The sequence below is a fragment of the Castor canadensis genome, chromosome 11 (genome assembly GCF_047511655.1).
Source record: "Castor canadensis chromosome 11, mCasCan1.hap1v2, whole genome shotgun sequence".
NCBI classification, from domain to species: Eukaryota; Metazoa; Chordata; class Mammalia; order Rodentia; family Castoridae; genus Castor; species Castor canadensis.
The window spans coordinates 21,011,877-21,032,472 of NC_133396.1; the positions used below are offsets into that span (position 1 = coordinate 21,011,877).

The 20,596-nt window shown below is 40.8% G+C and overlaps 1 protein-coding gene across 3 annotated transcripts in view; it reads right to left on the minus strand.

The window, feature by feature from the left end:
* The window catches only part of Ezh1 (enhancer of zeste 1 polycomb repressive complex 2 subunit), a 34,315-nt gene that overhangs the window by 6,265 nt on the left and 7,454 nt on the right, over window positions 1-20,596 (minus strand). Inside the window, exons 1-13 of one of the 3 annotated variants that reach the window (XM_074045787.1) lie at window positions 18,256-18,403; window positions 17,287-17,414; window positions 16,859-16,987; window positions 15,837-15,956; window positions 14,031-14,151; window positions 12,522-12,698; window positions 11,657-11,759; window positions 11,039-11,202; window positions 10,607-10,698; window positions 3,722-3,902; window positions 3,292-3,488; window positions 1,530-1,621; window positions 451-491 (exon numbers count right to left, since the gene is read on the minus strand). In XM_074045787.1, the coding sequence (XP_073901888.1) occupies window positions 451-491; window positions 1,530-1,621; window positions 3,292-3,488; window positions 3,722-3,902; window positions 10,607-10,698; window positions 11,039-11,202; window positions 11,657-11,759; window positions 12,522-12,698; window positions 14,031-14,151; window positions 15,837-15,956; window positions 16,859-16,987; window positions 17,287-17,403 (1,534 nt within the window). In that variant the 5' untranslated portion in view covers window positions 17,404-17,414; window positions 18,256-18,403. Of the gene's footprint in view, window positions 1-450; window positions 492-1,529; window positions 1,622-3,291; window positions 3,489-3,721; window positions 3,903-10,606; window positions 10,699-11,038; window positions 11,203-11,656; window positions 11,760-12,521; window positions 12,699-14,030; window positions 14,152-15,836; window positions 15,957-16,858; window positions 16,988-17,286; window positions 17,415-18,255; window positions 18,404-20,596 lie in introns of those variants that run through there. The other 2 variants (XM_020165180.2, XM_074045786.1) reach the window with 2 other exon arrangements.

Genomic DNA, 20,596 nt, shown 5'->3' on the forward strand with positions numbered 1-20,596 from the left:
GCAGGGTGTAGAGATAGTCCGAGATAAGAGGGCAGCTATTCGAAATAGTAAAAGAGGCCTGGAGCCTGGCACACAGCACACTAAGAAACTTGGGGACCACAAGGCCCTTAACTCTGTCTCCTCAGAGGTCTTCTCAGTTGCAGTGAGCTCAACTCTTCCAGCTTCTGCACAGAAATCTGCAATCTGCGGAAGCGGCCACAGTCAACAAGTGCAGCTATAGGTGGGGCAGGGCAGGGTGACAGCACAGGGTGAGGCCTCAAGCTGAACTGCTATAGCAGGACCTGGCAAAACTTACCTCCCTTTTTCTTTGCCTTTCCTTTCTTTCTTCTTCTTCTTTTCTTTTCTTTTTTTTTTTTTTTTTTTTTTTTTGGTGGTGCTGGGGATAGAACCCAGGGGTCCATGCTAAGCACATGCTCTGTCACTAAACTACACTTCTCCCCTTGAACTTACCTTTCTTCAGTTGAATTTTCCTGCAGTGTGCAGCCCACAATCTAAAAAAAGGGAAGGGATAGGTCTGGGTCACGGCCTTTGGGAGCTCTGCAGATGTAGGGAAATGACAGGGTGATCTTCTCTAAGGGACTGTTTAATAACTGTGAAGTATCCTTTCAAAATCCCTTAACAGGGGCTGGTGGAATGGCTCAAGTGGTAGAGCACTTGTTATAATAAACATGAGGCCCTGAGTTCAACCCCCAGAATTGCCAAAAAAAAAAAAAAAAAAAATCCTTTAACAGGAGGGCCCTACTTTTGTATACAGAAGTTAGAGCCCATCTTATATCCAGCTGACCTATGCTGCAAGATTTACATTTAACACAACCTCATCCCAAAGAAACATAACAGAATAAAAATCACACAAAACAAAGCCCAAATTTACATATCTATGACTATTGTTTCATCCTAACCTCCCCCTTCTCCCCTCTTTGCTGAGGTGGAGATGTGGGGGAGTTCTAAGATGGCAGGTGGGAAGGCCTTTCAGGAATCTTCTCTGAGTGAACCAACTAATAGGGAGGAGCCACAGGAACTTCCTTCTGTTTCAAGAACTGGCATCAGCTCCTTCCTTTGGTAGGTAACAGCCATTAGGAAACAGAGCAAGGCAGAGTGCTGACTTTTTAAAAAAAAACTTCCAATCTTAAATAAACACTAGCTATAAATCAGTGCTGTGCAACTCAGAAAAACAATACATGTGGACAAAGAAAAGGAATAAACTGGTCAGAGTTGAGAAGTGGGTAATGTGGTAACCACCCAGTGAGAAGAAATGGCCTTAGCATGAAGTTATGAGCCAACTTATGTCCTACTGGCCAGGAGCTTAAATGGAAAACCTGACAGCTGCCTGAGGGTCCACAGCCTGTGGGGGCAGAAGCAGGACTGGACCCTCAGGGAGAACTGAGAACACTGGTGCTCAGCTGTGTGTGCTGAATAATGGGTTCACTCAGTCTTGTGCACTGGCCAAGAGGGAGGCAGGTGCAAGCCCAAGGGGAGGTCAGGGAACAGAGAACTTCCTAGCCATAAGAAGTCCTTTGTCCAACCCTTGCCTGTGCTTTCTTTTCTTCTTCTGTGATGGGTTCATGAGCTCATCTGTTGGCAGCTTCAGGATAAGTGATTCTTTGACTGCAAACTGAAAGACCTGGAAGAGAAATATCCAACAGGGCCTGTCATGCCTTCTGGGGCCAGGTGATTAGTTAAGTGGCCAAGCCAGATACTAGGCTTGTGGGAGTTCTAGAGAGCTTGCAGGCAGCAGATTGGACATCCTTTTAGTCAGAGAGAAACAGAGTACCACTGGAATGACTCAGGAAGAGAGAAACACTGAGCACAGTAACACCTTCCTTGATCAGCACTTTTCAATTACTGCTCTTTCCACTAAGTCACAAGTGGGCTGCTTCTTACTAACGGACCTGCCTTTTTTAGAAAGGGCAACTGTGTGTGCGCTGTGAAACTGAGTGCTAGGCCTGATGTGAACCCTGCCACTGGCCTAAGCAGTAGCTCCCTCTGTTGGTAGAAAGATGTAAGAGCCTTGACTATTTCAATAGGACAGCATCTCAGGAAAGTTGGTTGTCTTTCATCATGTTTCTTATAGCACTCATCTTTACATTTTTCTTTTCTTTCTTTTTGGCACTACTGGGGTTTGAACTAGGGGCCACACCCCCAGCCCTTTGCTTTATATTCTCTCTCTCTCTCTCTCTCGTTGGCTATAGGCACTTTTGAGATTCAGTATAAGTCATAAATCTTATCAGGAAAAAACACAAGTTTTTTATTTTTTGGTGGCACTGGGGTTTGAACTCAGAACTTCACACTTGCTAGGCAGGTAACTTTACCACTTGAGCCACTCTGCTAGCCCATCTTTGTGATGGGCATTTTTGAGATAGTGTCTCGTAAACTTTGCCTGGGGCTAGCTTTGAACTACAATCCTCCTGATCTCTGCTTCCTGAGTAGCTAGGATTACAGGCACCCAAGAAAAATACACTTTTTTTTTTTTGCATACAATTTTATAGACTTTTAGGAGAAGAACCTGTGTTGCAAGGAAATAGGTATGGGTTCCAAAATCAAAGCCCAGGGCACTTCAACTCATAGTTCTCTTAATTGTTCTTTGTAAAGGAGTGTGACATAGGTTCCCAAACATGGATCCTTCTGCAGATGTCAGGCCTAGCAATGCTTGGGGATCTGATCCCAAGAAGAGGTCACAGAGACATCTCCAGAAGTTAGGAAGCTGCAGGAGCAGGGCTGCTGCACTGGGCTTCCCTTCCTATGGGAAAGACTGGCCCAAACCCCCATTTCCTGAACTTGTTCTATACTCTGACTTCTCATTGCAGTCTTTTCTTGCTTCCAGAGCAGCAGTGGCTGCAGTCAAGTTGCATCTCTAGTGGCAGTATGAGCGAGAAAGACTGAGGTTTGGGCCTAGTTACTGGGGATGGCATAGAAAATCTAGTGATATAAAGTCTGGAGAATAATGCATGTGTGGAGGCTCAGGGAGGGGTAACAGTTACACTGGCAGTAAAAAGACCCACAGAGAGCCTAAGAGTCCCTTCTAGAAACAGGGTATATATTTAGAATGGAAGGCAGGATCCACAAAGCAGCTAATGAAGTGTAGGACCATTCTGCATAGTTAAACAGTGGCTAGAGGCAGAAGTTAGTGTTCAGCAGATCTCCAAGCACTGCCAGGACTTGGATTTGCAGATTGGCCCCTGGCTCATGAAAGACTAAACCTAAAACGATTTCTCTCCAAACACACACAATCAGATAAAGTGGCAAAAGGAAGGACAGAGCAATAGATAAAAGGATGCCTCATTCACAAAGTACCTGCTTGCATGTCTTTGTCCCCAGAAGCCTGGCTATTGAACAGAAGTTGTTGAAATAGGTGCCATGGAAGACTCGAAAAAGCGATTCTTCAGCCCCAGTCCACTCAACAGATTCCGAGGGGGCTTCCACAACACACAGCTGAGGTGGGGCTGGACTGGCTTTCTGTTTTGTGGGGGTCTGACAGCGAGAATTAGCCTCTAAGCAAAGAAGAAAGAGAAACATAAGACAATGGAATGCAGTTGTCATTAGTAGCTTGTCACAAACTCAGAAGTCATTCTATTTAATAAACTTCCCCATCTTCTCTACTTATAGGTGAACTGGTAGAAAGAGTTAACAATTATAAAAGGTTGAAATGTTGAGTCACACAGTGATCCTGGTTTTACCAGCATCCTTGAGGAAAGGAAAGGTCTTCATTTTCTTTACATTGTACCTGAAGAACTGGAGGCCCAGTCATTGCCGGTGTCTCTGTCACTGTCCCCTTCTTTAGTCTCAGCCACAGCAGAGGCTGAAGTATTGGAGCAGGAAGCACTGACCACATGGTGCCTTCGCCGGCGACGCCCAGAGCACTTGGAGCGGGGATTATGGAGTTTGGCATACTCCTTTGCCCCTTCCTGTAGTGGGCACATTACAATAGTAAATAGGAACAGGCCCAGAGTCACCATCTTGATCTTTATCAACATCTATGCTTAAATGCAAAGATACTGAAAAAAAAGAAAACTGTTCCATGTAAGTGTGACCATGTTGCAATGAGAGCTGCTGCTTAACATTCTAAAACTTAAAAACTTATACCTTTCACAAAAGACTTGTCCTATAATCTTAAAAAAAAGATATTATCTATCCATCTTGAATCTTCCAGGGAGGTGTACCTGAAATGCATTCATTCACACTTGGAATTTGAGAACATCTTCTGCAGATGAGGAAATGAGGTAGAGGGAGGAGAGGTCTGTTTGAGAGAATATAACTCAGTGTTCCATTGTGGGCATAAGAATCAGGGCTCTTTCCTTAGGCTACTGCTCTTCACATTCTACCACACTGCCTCTGCTTCAATAATAACTGTGTAATTCTTGAATGGGTTAACTATTATTACTAAATTTTGAAACTTCCTCCTGAGTCTATAACGAAACTCAGAAAAATACTATTTCTGGGGTTGGTGGAGTGGCTCAACTGGTAGAGCACCTGTCTAGCAAGTAAGAGGCCCTGAGTTCAAACCCCAGTATGGCCAAAAAATTTACTGAAGTATCAGAAGAATATTATTTCATTTCTTTATAGAAATACTATTTTATTTCTATGCTTTAAAAAAAAAAAAAACAAATGACTATGACTTGGCTTGATCATTGATACCTTTTCACCAGGCTTGGTTCAAAAAGACTTTTTGCTGTTTCTAAAAACTAACTGTGCTTTCTTTTTAATTTTCTTGTTTTTTTGAGACAGGGTCTCATTATGTAGTCCAGGCTGCCCTTGAACTTGCCATCCTCCTGCCTTTGCCCCCAAATGCTGGGATTATGGGCATGTATCACCACGCCTGAAGATAAAGTATTCTTAAATCAAAATGTTTAACATAAATAATATCGAGCCTCCAGAGCTAATTTCTAGTTTATAACAGTAGGTGATAAAGGAACAACTTAAGTGGCACACTGAAAACCAGACACATTTAGAATGTGGGTTATCGTATAAGACAAATGGCCTGGGACTTTCAAAAAGAAGAAACAAGCAGTGTAATTATTTGAGATTTAAAAAAGAAAAAAAAAAGCAACATGTACTAAATGTGATGATCACAAAACCCAAACTGCAGGGCTGGGGATGTGGCTTAGTGGTAGAGCATATGGTTAGCATGTGTGAGATCTTGGGTTCAATTCTCAGCACCAACCTAATTCCCCAAAATATAGATAAAATAATATGGAAAAATATTTAAAAGCCAGGGAGAAGGTATCATTCAACTTTGTTTTTGTTGTTTTTTTATAGTAGTGGGGTTAGATCTCAGGGTCTCATGCTTGCTAAGCTAGGGCTCTACTACTTGAGCCACTCCACCAGCACTTGTTCAACGTTTTTTGCATGATTGAATATATTATCGGGCTGGAGACTTGGTTCAAGTGGTAAAGCATTTTCCTTGCAAGCGTGAAGCTTTGAGTTCTAAACCCTGTACCACAAAAAAAAGTTTTTAATAAAAACTTGAGGGAATATTCTTACTTTCTTCAGATTGCATAAACCCTTTGCGTTTTACTAAAGATTTCTGTGGAGAGGAGCAACTCTTGAGTTTTTAGCTGATTTTATTTTGGCAGGGCTAGACATCTTGTTATGATTAAAGATATTGTCCTTAAGGAAAACCAAAAGTTGAGGGAAATATTCCAGCATTATATTTGAATATATACATAGCTAAAAAGCAATAAAAGAAAAGATGTGCAAAGTAAGTTCACTTTTGGAGGTATCTCATTAAGTGAACATACTCTGGGCACTGACGCAGCTTCCTGATGCAAATGCAGGGTTCCAGAGGATGACTGTGAGAGGACAATAGCCTTTTGAGTTATGTAAATGCTGGAATGTTGATGTAGCACGCTGTTAAAAAAAAAAAAGAGCATGGAATAATTAAAGCATGGGCTGTGGAGTTAGACCAGGCCTTGAATCTCATCATTGTTACACCACTGATTTATTAATAAACTCTGGGCAAAATATGCAACTTCTATAAGCCATAACTTCTTCCACCTCGGAGTCTTGTTAAGTGTATGTTAAGGACCTAGTATGGTACTTGAACATAGGAAGGAGTAAATACATGTTAGGGAAGAAAATTAACTGAATAAAATTCACTTATTTTTTATTTATTTATTTTGGTGGTTTTAGGGGTTGAACTTAGAGCCTGGTGCTTGCTAAGCGGGTATTCTACCACTTGAGCCATGCCCCCAGCTCTTTCTGTGATGGTTATTTTTGCCTGGGCTGGTCTGGACCATGTGGTGGAATGACAGGTCCATACCACGGCACCCAGGGTGGTCTCATCAACTTTTTGCTCGAGCTGGTCCTGAATCATGATGCTCTCGATCTTCACCTCCCAAGTAGCTAGGATTACAGACTTTGCCACCACGCCCCTCCTTATTAAGTTTTTTTTTGCAGTGCTGAAGTTTGAACTTGGGGCCTTACACCTGCTAGGCAGGCAGTCTACCATCTGAGCCACTTACCAGCTCCTATTGTTTTTTGCTACCACATGGCTCATTTAGCCATATGTACCAAACAGCACTCTCTACCATTTTTCCTTCTGTTATCTCTAAAGACGTTCCCAAAGGCACTTGGCTATATAATCTAATTTTAATTGATATCAAAAATTTTATTAAGGTATTTTATTGTGTTGTGAACTCAGGGTTCTGTGTTTACTAGGCAGGTGCTCTACCACTTAAGCCATACCTCCAGCTCTTTTTTGCTCTGGTTATTTTTGAGATAGGATCTCATTTTTGTTCAGGCCAGCCTGAACTATTTTTATGCTTCCCACTGTGGCTTTTTTCCAACATTCAGCTTTTTTCCATTGAGGTGGGGACTCATGAACTTTTTGAGTCACTGGTGCCCAGCAAGATATTTTATTCTTTACCTAAACTCAACCTGTTTTGTAGAAAGCTGAAGAGTATCCTTGGCACTTACTTTTACTTCTCCTCTTTTGCCCTTTGCAAGGTTACTTTCCCTCCCTTTATCCAGTATTCTAAATTCTAAAGAGAAGTCATCACCAAAAAAAAAAAAATATATATATATATATATTGGGCACTGGTGGCTTGTGCCTATAATTCTAGCTACTCAGGAGGCAGAGATCAGCAGGATTGTGGTTCGAAACCAGTAGGCAAATAGTTCTCGAGACCCTATCTCAAAAAAAAAAAAAAAGAAATACAAAAAGGAGGTGGTAGAGTATCTCAGGTGGTAGAGCACGTACCTAGCAAGCATGATGCCCTGACTTCAAACCCCAAACCAAACCCCAGAACCACCAAAAACCAAAAATGTCTAGTGGAAGATAAGCAGGAGCCAGTATATACCCTGATGTTATCATCTGAAGGAAGGATACCAGCTGTTCTAGATTCTGTAAATCTAAAGAAAGATTATTTAGCCATTAACATTGTTAGGTGTGACTTCTCTTTAGTTTTTAGTTTTTTGGTTTTTTTTGTGGGGGAGTGTGATATTGGGGTTTGAACTCAGGGCTTTGAACTCTACCACTTGTGCCAAGCCTCCAGCTCTTCTGTTTATTCTTTAGTTCTGTGCATCTCTAACACAAAGCATATAAATTACTGTGAAGTTTAACTTGCAGAAGAGTAATATCCCTATTTATCGAATTCTAGGAACTATCCCCAAGAGGCCAAGGTTCATTGCAATGTACCAGTCAGAGAAAAAAAGAAGACAATGCCCTGGATGATGAAGAACCTATACAGCATGTATCCTTCCTGCCCACTGTCCTTTCCCCCCAAATAAAAGCCTGGCTGGGGAGGTAGCTCAAGGGGTAAGAGCACCTGCCTAGCAAGCGTGAAGCCCCGAGTTCAAACCCCAGTGCTGCCAAAAAAACCCAAAACAGTTCTTGGTGCCCCTGAGTTCCCTGAGCTGGATCTGAGTCAGTAGTCACCCTCCCCATCTTCTCAGGATTCTGGCCCTTGAGTAAAACTGATTTCCTTTCTATTAACTCTTGTCTCCCAGCCAGAAAAACGCCCAATAACACATCTGGCAAGTCAGCCAGGATCTGTGCCCTCTTGATATCTATGGGAGGAGCAATGATCACTTGTGAAGAGCCAATTGCTTGTGTCAAGTTGACCCAGCACTTGAGATTGCAGGGACTTCCCAGCAGCTGCTCAGTCTTTTCTTCTTAGGAATTCTCCTTTCTCTCCTCCTCATGACATCGACTGCCTATAAACACTCTTTGCAGAAGGAAATGGCTACTGAAGGTTTTTTTTTTTTCCCCCAACACTAGGATTTGAACTCAGAGCCTTGACCTTGCTAGGCACTTGAGCCACACCCCCAGCCCTTGATTATAAGTTTTTTAAGGAGTAGAAGGACTTCAGTTTGAGTACATTGCACCATGGTGCACACTGGGAATCTCTATCCTTACTGTGTGGGGCTTAAATAGTCATTTGGACCTCACTCAGGCTGTTTGTGGTGCTACAATCACAGACACAAGACTCTGAGACTAGTATTCCCAGCTTCTCCTTCAGGGGAAATTTGGGGTTTTTTGGTTTTTTCTTTTAAGAGTACTCTGTTTATTTGATTTGGCTTTCTTCTTTCCTTTTTTTTTTTTTTTCCAGTACTGGAGTTTGAGCTCAGGACTTTGCTTTGCTAGTCAGGTACTCTACTGCTTGAGGCATACCTCCAGTCTGGGTGGGTGTTTATTATCTATCTATCTATTTTTGATGGGACTGGAGTTTGAATTCAGGGCTTCATGCTTGCAAAGCAGGTGCTCTATCACTTGAGCCATACCTCCAGTCCATTTTGCTCTGGTTAATTTGGAGATGGGGGGGGGTCTCTTGAACTGTTTGCCTGGATTGACCTCAAACCTCAATCCTCACAATCTCAGCCTAGCAAGTAATTAGGATTATAGGTGTGAGCCACCAGTGCCCACACCAGGGGGGATGTTTAAGTAATTGTTAATATATCCTGTTGCTTGTACATTAATACCCAGTCCAAAATAGAAATGAGCATTGATAAAATTAGGTAACAGGCTACCTGGCTCCAACAGATTGTGGAGCATTTCACCACTTTTTTTCCCCAAGGATTCAGACTGGTTTCAAATTTTTTATATTGGATGCCATCTGGGATCAGATCTATTTTTGAAGGAATTTTAAAATTAAGGCTAACATTCCTAATAATAATGGGAGCCTACAGGGTTTATAAGCATTGTATTATGTATACACAAGCTATGCCAACCACTGCCTTTGACCACTGTTCCCTAAGAAAAAAGCCTTCTATTCCAAAATCCCTCTTCTTTGCCTATGTTTAGCAGGAAGGAGCCAGAATGGAATCACCCTGTTTTCCATAGCAATGGAATTAAGGGTTGACAGTGAGGAACTGTAACAATGCCCCTCAGCCCCAAGAGATGTCTTGGCAGTTACATTTACTTCCCCTCATTTTTCCCAGTATTCTAAATTCTAAAGAGAAGTACACCTAAAGAATTAAGTTGTTAACAGCTAAATAATCTTTCTGTAGATTTACAGAACCCAGAACAGCTGGTGACCTTCTTTCAGATAATAACATCAGAATGTGTAGGGGTTCCTATTTATTCTTTAATTCTGTGTATCTCTAATACAAAGCATGTAAATTACCGTGAGGTTTAACGTGCAGAAAAGTGATATGTCTATCTACTGAATTCTAGGAACTAGCTCCAGAAGGTCAAGGTTTGTGGAGATGTGCCAGTCAAAAAAAAAAAAAGAGAAAACACATGCCCTGGATAACAAAGATCCTACATAGTATGTAGCCTTCCTGCCCACTTGTTCCCTGTTCCTTTTCCTCCCTACAAAAGCCCTTGGTGCCCCTGAGTTTCTTGGGATGGGTCTCTGAGAAAATAGCCCCCCTTCCTTCTCTTAGGTGCCAGCTGTTGAATAAAACTGATTTTCTTACCCCAACACTTACCTCCTAAGTTCAACTTTTGAGTGGCGAGAAGCCAGACCTGGGTCTGGTAACACAACTGACCTATTCCCTTCTAGCTCTGAAGATATAGCCTCCCACCAGATATGCAGGACAATTTATGCAGCTACATAAAGTTTGCCCATTAGGGAGGATTCATCTAGTTGATTATAATAAGACATTTCTGCCTCCGTGTGATCCTTTTCTTAATGACTGTCTTCATTTAAAGGAAGACAGCAGGGATGGTGGAGTGGCTCAAGTGGTAAGAGCACTTGCCTAGCAAGTATGAGGCCCTGAGCTCAAACCCCAGTGCTTAAAAAAAAGGAAGACAGCAAAGAAAATGGAGTGCATACTGCCACATGGCTACTCTCTGCTCCAACTCCTTTTTTTTTTTGGTGCTGGGGATAAACCCATGGCAAGCACTGTACCACTGGCCCTTATACCTCCAGCCCTTTTGTCACAAATCTAACAACACAGTTTTAGATTCTGAAATCTAAGTAGATGATATTTACAGTAGAAAATCCTTTAATGTTCTCCAAATCTTACTCTATCAGACTAACTTCACAGTCCTACTATCTCTGGGGCATTCCTTAGGAGCAGAAGCCATGTTTTCTTTGGGCATTATGACCCCTAGTGCTGTGTACTCACTCACTTGGCTTGTGTTCCCAGGGGCAGAAAGCCCAAGGAACATTTCCTGCTCAATTTTAAACAGAATTAACAATGCCAGAACAGCTTAAGAACCTACCAGCAAAAGGAAGCAGTCTGTGCCACATGGTTCTGGTTCAATCTTGATTTCTTTGTTCTTGCGTTTATATACATTAGGGGTGGCATGAAAAGCTGGAAAACAAAAATTGAAGTGTTTCCAATGGCAAGATAAAGAGGAACAAAACTGAGTTAGGGAGCTATTATAGGAGCTAGAATTTGATATAAACAGTAACCATCAAGGTATACTAATACCAAGACAATCCTCTCAAAGCTAGGAGGTGTCAGAGGGACAATTAGGTTGCTAATAAGTTTGTCTCCATCAGGCAAAACTTTATAACTAAACAAATGAAAAAAGAACTGGCCCTTCGTGAAACCCTCTTGAGAGGAGAGGCTGGGTACTCCATACAATAGATTGGGATGGAGGTGGGGGTGGAAAAGAGGACAGCATGTCAAACAGAGAAGCCCCACTCACGGTGAAGGAAGCAGTCGTATTTAAAGCAGCGCCGGCAAAAAAGTGTGTGGAAGGAGTGCAGAGATTGCTCCCGCTGCACAGACTTGGCATTGGGGCCATCGATGTTGGGTGTGCACTGAGGGGGAAGTGCATTGGGGTCTGACATCTCTGTTAGCTCTCGATACCTAGTTAAGAAAAGAGAAGAGTTCTTCCAAGGGAGTGTCTCCACTGAGAAAATGGGGACTGGGTATTGATAGTCCTGGGCTGCCAAGGGAGGATAGGTATTTTTATGGGTCTGGTAGAGGAGGGAATGGTTTCTAAGTGGGTACACTATTGAAATTATGTGGGGCTGTGCATATGTCTGAAAGTAAGGGAGGGAAGATGTGATATATCTGATGCTGAAGTCATTCCCCAGAAGAATGGCAGAGTAAGTTTTCTGCTCACACTTCTTCAAAAGCCAGCACATGATGACCCTTAATATGTCAAGAGGAATTTGAGGTAAGAAAGCAACAATCAGAAGTGCAGGCAAATCATAATGAACTTACCATTAACTTTCATTAATCCCCACCCCAAAATAGGCCTTGAATAAGTGTTGCTCAAATACTCCGTATAAGACCCCCGAGGGACAGCTTTCCCTACCTCTCCTTCATGTCATCTGGGACACCATTCTCAGGGAACATGGAGGCAATTGCACTGAAGATCATGTCATTTGGGAATTGTTTCTTGGAACTCTTTTTGTTGCCTGAATTGGAAATGACAAACTTCTGAATACTATTATCAGAGTGTGCAAACAAAGCTATTTGGCCTCTTTCCTTTCTCATAGCATTTGGACTAGAGCTACATTTTTAACCTAAACACTGAAATAAGTTGGTAACAAAATCCACAGTCCCTTTTAGAATCTGGAGGTGAAAAGTCTTCATAAAGAGCTGAATATAGACAAATCCTATCATAGTGTTTACACTATATAACAAGACTGATAATACAGCTATTTTATAGTAAAAGAGAGACACTCTGTCCATGGATATATAATATAATTAAATAGCACAGTATAATCAAGAAATTAAATATTAGTTAAATATTAACAATATGGAAAAATGCTCATAAGGTTAAATGAGAAAAAATTGTATACACACATAGCACAATCCCAATTTCACATAACAAGTAAACATGATGATTTATGTATGTCCATTTTTTAAGTCTAGAAGGAAATAGTCATCTGGTTATTATTCCTGTGTAGCAAGATTATATGGTAATTTTATTTTCTTCTTTATAACTTTCCAGGTTTTTCAAACACATTACTTGCATAATTAGAAAGGAACAAGGAATATTCTGTACATTCTACTTTTTTCTTCAGCTGGGTCACAGCCAAGTTAAGCTATCACTTAATGAACTTGTTTTCCTTTTAAGTAGACCAATGAAAAGTACCAACAGCCTTTAATAAGATTTTCTCTTCTTTCCTAACCCTATCACTTTGAAAATGGAATATGGAAGCAGTGGTATGCACCTTCAATAGTATGTCGCTTTCTCTTTCTTGTTACTGGCAGATCTTCTTTGCTGTCATCCTGCTTTCCATCTGAAGTATCATTGTGCCCTTCTTCCTCCTCATCTGAGTATTGATTCAGAGCATCTACCAATTCCAGGAAAACAGCATCACTAATCAGGACAGATCCTGGGATCATTTCTGAAACATGAAGATAGAAGGATGAGCTTTACTTCACACTCTGTCCTCCTAGGCAGGCTTTCTTATATTCAGTCCCAAAGCCCAGAGAGGTAACATATGAACATTTTCATATGGACAGTCAGGGAATTACAATCATTTGATCAGCTCTTACAACTGCAATCGTTCAGCAGACTAGTAGAAAACCCAGTCAGACTTTATTCTTACTGGGATACTTCATTTCTTCAATCACAGGTCAATTCTGTATTTATGGTTAAAAATCTTGAAAAAGTGTGTCAATAATCATAAGCATGGCAGAGAGAGAATAATAAAGTGAAAATTCACTTGGTTTTGCTGTGGATGAATCCATAGTGACTTCTCTAAATCAAAAGACAGCACTTTTCCTTTATGGGGTTTTACTATTATAATGTGAGAGAACACCTTTGAACACTAGGGGTGCTGTAAGTGATGCATTTGAGCAGTGTCAACAGCACCCACAATTGGCAAAAGAGCAGGGAGAGCTATGGGTTTGCAAATCCATGGGGAGTTTCTCTTCTTCTTCCTACTCTTATTTACTGACACCCTTTTTTTGAATTACAACTAAGTTCAATTGATTTGTTTTTCTATGAAATAAGGATATTTAAGCCAACTTCTGGGAGATCCAGAAGATACTTTGGATCAAAGTTAATATGGCAGAGAGGTTATGTTCATTGCTATTCTCAGAGAAAGGGAAATGAAGAACAGAACAGGCCTGGATGGACTTATGGAAAACCTCTAAGAGTAAACTTATTTGTGGATTGGCTGTGTGGCTCAAGCTGTAGAGTGCCTATTTTCCAAGTGCGAAGGCTGAATTTAAATCCCAGATCCACCCAAAAGGAAAAATTTATAAACTTATTTGTACAACCAACTTTCTCTCCAGCTACTGATTACTAATAATCCTTTTGTGTCCCGACTCCTTTTAAAGTTTAACCAAAATATATACATGTATGTTGTTGGAACTGGAGTTTGAACTTGGAGCTTTGTGCTTACAAAGTACACACTCTATTGCTTGAGCCAGACATCTAGTCCATTTTGCTCTGGTTTTTTTTTGGAAATGGGGTCTTGTGGACTATTTGCTCAGGCTGGCCTTGAACCACAATCCTCCTAACCTCAGCCTCCCAAGTAAGTAGCTAGGATTACAGGCAGGAGGCACTGGCACCCAGTTTTAATTGGGATATTTTTAATATAAAATTTAAACTCCTAGTCATGTGATGACATCAAAAGATTCTGCAGCATGTACCCTCCATGGGGATGATGATACACCAAAGAAGAGGAACTATTCTAACAGTTTTCTCTCAAAGAGTCTGGCACCACTACCTTCTTCACCATGGACTTTTCCATCATAGTTATTGATCAACTCCTCAATGAAAGTTTCATCTTCTTCTTTCACTTCATCTCCCATGTAGGGAATATTGCACAAAACCGTCTCATCTTCTACCTGAAATTAAACCAGAGTGATTCATTCCATGAGCCATTATACGTTTCTTCTTTCCTACTGATGAAACCTTTGCTGCACTTTTTTCTCTTTGGTTGTTTTTTGTTTGTTTGTTTTGTTTTGTTTGCTTCTGGGTCTCCTGCAAATTTCTTTGGTCACAGAGTTTCCCACATTTTAAAAATTGGCCATTTTGTTTTGTCAAATGAAGGGGTAATGTGACTCGTAAGGGGAAAAGAAGTCAGCTTAGTTGATACTAGCTACCAAATGCTTAGCTTGATTTGAACAACAAGGCTTCCACCAGCACCTGGAATTTTTTTTTTTTTTTTTTGTGGCATTGGGGTTTGAACTCAGGGCTTTACAATCATTAGGCTGGCACTCTTATTGCTTGAGCCACTCTATCAGTTCAAGCACCTAGAATTTGATAGCACATTCATTTTTTACAACATTTTCACCCATTATCTCATTTTACCCACAAAATATATTTGTGAAATAGGTACAAGTACCACATAAACGACAGTCAAAAGTCAAAAGTTCTGCCGGGCACCAGTGGCTCATGCCTGTAGTTCTAGCTACTTGGGAGGCAGACATCAGGAAGATTGCTGTTCAAAGCCAACCCCAGGCAAATACTTTGTGAGACTGTATCTTGAAAAAAAAAAAAAAATCACAAAAAAGTGCTGGTGGAGTGGCTCAAGGTGAAGGCCCTGGGTTCAAACCCTAGTACTGCAAAAAACAAAACAAAACAAAAAAGTCAAAAGTTCTAATTGCTTTCAGAAGATAGATAAATGAATAGGAAGGCCTCCCAGGGTATGATTTGCCATAGAACTAGAAAAGAAACTGAGCAATGGTAAAATTGAGGGAGAGGATAATCTAGAAAACAGACTGGTTCCCCACTAATAAAAAAATTATGGGTACAACTCATACCAATCAGACTCAATGGAAACTTAAAGTCAACTGCAATATAGGCTATGGATATTTGTGGGTAATAAATAACAGATAGTAAAGGATCGTGGGGGACTGAGCAGAGAACATAGCACAAGCATTCTTTTTTTTCATGATGGGGATTGAATCCAGGGCCTTACACATGCTAAACACATGCTCTACCACTGAGCTACACCCCCCCAATCCCAAGACAGTCATTCTCAAGTCTCCAGTATCAAGCAAAATTACTCTGAAGTTTTATTCTTAGAGATGACTCACTTCTGTAGACTCATATTCTGTTCTAATCAGCAGTACTCCTATCTGTCACCAGGCAGATGATATGCAAAAATAGTATTTAGAGAAGACTAATTATCAGAAAAATAAGTAGTCCTAGCAGCCAGGCGTGGGTGGCTCACGCCTGTAATCCTAGCTACTCAGGAGGCAGAGATCAGAGGATTGCCATTAAAAGCCAGCCTGGCAAGTAGTTTGAGAGACCCTATCTCAAAAAAACCCTTCATAAAAATAGGGCTGGTGGAGTGGCTCAAGGTGTAGGCCCTGAGTTCAAGCCCCAGTACCAAAAAAAACCCAAAAAACCAATACTGCCAAAAATAAGTAAATATATTCAGTAAGTAAACTACAATAATGTTTTGCTCTGCGTGCCCAAACTTTGCTAAATATTCTGACAATCTCTACCCTAAAAGGAGTGTCAACATATCAACATAAGATAACTGTGTAGATTAAACAACTACCCCAGTGCTTTCAGTACATACCATAAAATTCTGCTGGAGGGGGGACCAGGAATACATGATGGGAACCAATGCAACGGTGTTCAGAGACCTCATTAGCATATGTTGGCTGGTGAACCCCGGGAAAATGCTCTCTATGGTACACTGAAACACAAGCAATGACGTAGAGAGAAAGGCAAGCACACAATCCAAGAAACAATTATAGTTTGCTTCCAAAAAAGATCCCAGTGTTCTTCTAATGCTTATAAATTAATAAGCTGAGGGTTTTGAAACATCAGCTCCTAAAAGGAACCCCTAGATTGTAAACCTGTGGAAAAGCCAGGCCCTGTGGTCCACACCTGAGGGCCACTACAGCTACTACTAGCTACTCAGGAGGCAGAAATCAGAAGGATCACAGTTCAAACTCAGCCCAGGCAAATAATTTGAGAGATCCTGTCTCAAAAATACCCAACACAAAGCTGGCAGAGTGGTTCAAGAGGTAGTGTGTCTGTCTGGCAATTGTGAGCTCCTAAGTTCGAGCTCCAATGCCTCCAAAAGGGAAGTCCCTCTAACCTTATATACTTCTACCCACAACCCAGGGCACTCCTCTCCTAATGTCAAAGTACATTAGAAGCCAAACAAAGCACAAAACAGGGGACTTTGGAGCTTGGACATAGAGCCCAGGAAAGCTGACAGTAAATGTCTTATTTTTCTATAAAAGTCACTATCATACTCATTCATTGAGGAGAACAACAGATGAAAAGTTATTATTATTATTATTATTATTATTATTTTGAGAGAGGGTCTTTCTATGTAGCCCAGGCTGGCCCAGAATTTATGATCCTCCTGCCTCAGCCTCCTGAGTGCTGGGATTACAACTGTGTACTCTTACCCCTGGCTCTGAAAAGATTATTTTAAGCTATAGATTTGCTATCCTAATTATTCAAAGTTGACTATAATAGCTGAATCCATTTCCTCATTATTTATTTATTTTCCAAGAGCTCACAAATACATAAAAAACTTCATTGCCAAGGGAGAAAGGAAGGCGGGCTTAGACCCAGAAGTACCTTTTTGAGAAAAGGATACCCACTCACAGGCTTCATTGACTGAACAGGCTGAACACGAAGTTTCTTCCATTCTTCATTAAGGATCTGGGTTTTTTCTTGGACCTTTGCAAAATTTGCCACATACAGGGCCTAGTAAAGCCAAGGAAAAAACTATTAAGATTTCAAGACAAGCCAGGCACCAGTGGCTCATGCCTGAAATCCTAGCTACTCAAGAGGCAGAGATCAGGAGGGTCACAGTTCTAAGTCAGCTTGGGCAAATAGTTTGCCAGACCCTATCTCAAAAAGGGCTGGCAGAGTGGCTCAACATGAAGGCCCTAAGTTCAAACACCAGTATCACCAAAAAAAAAAAAAAAAAAAAAAATCAAGATGAGTTTAAAAAAAGTTCCAACCCTTCCACGTATCACCTTTCTCTTGAGAACTGTTTTTACCTTTGCACCCATATTTGCCTGAAGCCGTTTAAGTTGTCGAAGTCGCATGTATTCAGATTTCACTTTTCTTTTCCAGTAAGTGATGCATTTGGAGGTTGGGGGATTTGGTATATCCATTTTGCTGTACTCTAAGAGACACAGAGAAGAGAAATAGCATTTTATTACCTGGAAATGAAGCATTCTTCAAATGATCAATTATGTTTTTATTTTCATTAAATTTACTCATAAAACACACATTTATAGAACCCAAACACCTGAGTTTAATAAAAAGTTTCAATTTAAAGAGCCAGGACTTCCAGTGTGATTATCAAAAGACTTAGTCTCTACCCTCAAGTGAGGGAAAGGCAGAGTATGGCTCACTGACAGAAATCCTGTTTAGAATGTGCAAGGTTCTGAGTTTGATCCCCAGTATTGCAAAAGAAAAAAAAAAAAACAAGTTACTGGGTATAGTGGTGTGTGCCTGTAATCCCAGCATGTGGGAAGCAGAGGCAGGAAGATCTTGAGTTCAAGGCTAACCTGGGTTATGTAGCAAGACCCTGTCTCAAAAAAAAACCAAGAACTGGGGATGTAGCTCAGGGGTAGAGTGCTTGTGTAGTATGCACAAAGCCCTGGGTTCAATTCCCAGGACCAGACAAACACAAACACACAGAAGGTTCTCTCACAAACATTACGAACTTGATTTCTTAGATATATGGCAGGCTACTCACTACTTTAACAGAACGTTCAGATAGAATCAAGCTCATACCCAAGGACTTCATGGAAAGGGCTGCCCACAGTACAAGAATGTCCAGACCAAATTACCTAAACCTACTACATGCCTAGTAATTAAAAAACGCAATATGACAACTGTATAATCTCATCACCAAATCAACAGCAAGACATGAAAACTAACAACGCCGCAAATCACTTTCATTTTGGTATCTGACCTAGCATTCAAAAATTTAAGGAATTTACCATAAGGTACTTTACCTATAGCACAGAGTGCAAGGGGGAAGTACAAGAGGCTCTAAGGTGCTTCTGTCCTTCAGAGGAACGGCAGGATGCGCAGGTAGAACAAGCGTTCAGCTTTGCAAAGAGAACAGACGGTGGCTCTAAGAAATCGGTGCAGCCCTGAGCAGGCTGCTCCCCCAGAACTAGGAAGCCTTTAAGGTCTCTGCTACCACTACTTTTGCACATAAGTCAGGTGTCAAAAATATTTGGTGATTTTTAGTAAATTCTATCCTTGCATCGATGTGCCCAAATGTATTCTTGCAGGGCTGGAGGAGTGGCTCAAGTGATAGAATGCCTGCCTAGCAAGCCCAAGGCCCTGTGTTCAAAACCCCAATACTGCCTAAATAAATATATAAGTGTATTCTCACAGTCACCATGTTTGTAAATGCTATTTTCACCAATTTCTAGGCTTAGCCAGCAGGTCCAACAAACATTAAATACATGACAATTCAATGAAATTCACAGTGTGATGTTTTCACTCTATATTAATTAGTTAGGTTTGTTAGAGAACTAGCTCTATTCATTTCACCAAGCATTTTAAGCTCCAAAAAACATTACAAGGAGTTATGAGAAGTCAAAAATTGAAACAGAAACTAGAATTTCAGACTGTGTTTTTAAAAAAATTCCTAAAAACTGGGGACTGGTGGAGTGGCTCAGAGGTAGATGCCTATCTAGCTCTGAGTTCAAACTCTAGTGTCACCAAAAAAAAAAAAATTTCTAAAAACCTTTTTTCTTTCAGAGTAGAATATTATATTTCCTCTTAAGAACAGTTTTAAAATTACTTATTTGGGCCTATAAGAAATGAATAATACAGACAAGAAAAAAGCAAAATTTAATCTACCACCACACATATGCCACAATCAGATCTTGAATATAGTATCTCACGCACATGGATTTTAAGAGGACTATACACGAATGTTTCATCTGAAGAAACAAATTGCCAGGATCTGGTGGTTCACGCAGTAATCCTGGCTACTCAGAAGGCAGAAATCAGGAGGCTCATGATTCAATGCCAGCCTGGGTTAATAGTTCACGAGACCCTATCTCAAAAAAAATCATCACAAAAAAGGGCTGGCAGAGTGGCTCAAGGTGTAGGCCCTGAGTTCAAGCCCCAATACCATAAAAAAGAAGAAGTAAAAAAGAACCAAATAGAGCATCTAACGTGATGTTAAATTTAGGGAAGAGTGAAAATTGACAACACTGCAAATCAGTGACTGCTTTTGTTTTGTTGGTTAGTTGGTTCTTTTGAGATAAGGGTCTCCTCAAATTTGTAATCTTCCTGCCTCCACTTCCCAAGTGCTGGGATTTCAGGCATGAGTCACCACATCCAGCTTTGTTTGTCTTTTGAGATGGGGTCAAAAAGGGAGGAGGACTAGCAAAGATGCAGAGAGATTCTCCGTGTTTACTGTTAACCCAAATCAAGTGATCAACCCTTAAAAAGAGAATTTCCCGCAAGTGGTAGAGAGCCTGCATAACACATGAAGCTCTGAGTTTAAAGCCCAGTCTCACCAAAAAAAACCCCAAAAAGAACATATACCATAATCGCATGCACTATTAGTGATTGCTCTTATAATTTCTATCCTGCACAAACTCAATCATAGTCCAAGAAATGAAAAAATGTTTCAGTCAAGGACAAAAATAGCTTTCCCATAAGGCTTAGGCTACCCTCACTGAAACCTAAATATTATAAAATTACAGCTCAATGAGACATCACAACTTCCCTTAAAAGAATGTTTTTTTTGCCTGTGCACTGGTGTCTCATGCCTGTAATCCTAACTACTCAGAAAGCAGAGAACAGGAGGATCAAGGTTCAAAGCCAGCCCCAGGCAAATAGTTTACTACAAGACCCTATCTTGAAAAAACCCAATACAAAACAGGGCTGGTGGAGTGGCTCAAGTGGTAGAGCACTTGCCTTGTAAGTACAAGTTCAAATCCCAGTAACACCAAAAAAAAAAAAAAAAAAAGCCCAAAAAACAAAACAAAACAAAAAAAACTTGAACAGCAATTAATTTCAATTCAATTTCAGAACTCATTTTGAAATGAGTTTTCTTCTTCTTTTTTTTTTTTTGAGCCAGGACCTCACTTTGTAGCCTGGGCTGCCTCCAACTCCACATCCTTCTGCATCAGCATCCTGCGTGCTGAGATTACAGCTGTGCACCACCATACTCGGCTTCATTTCCCTTTTTGAAATAGTAAGTTTAGAGCAGATTGCTCTATCCATTTAAAACTAGAGACCAAGTCACGGAAAATAACTTACTCAGGCCACAGCTGCTGGTGTGTGTATGTGTATGTGTATGTGTGTGTGTGTGTGTGTGTGTGT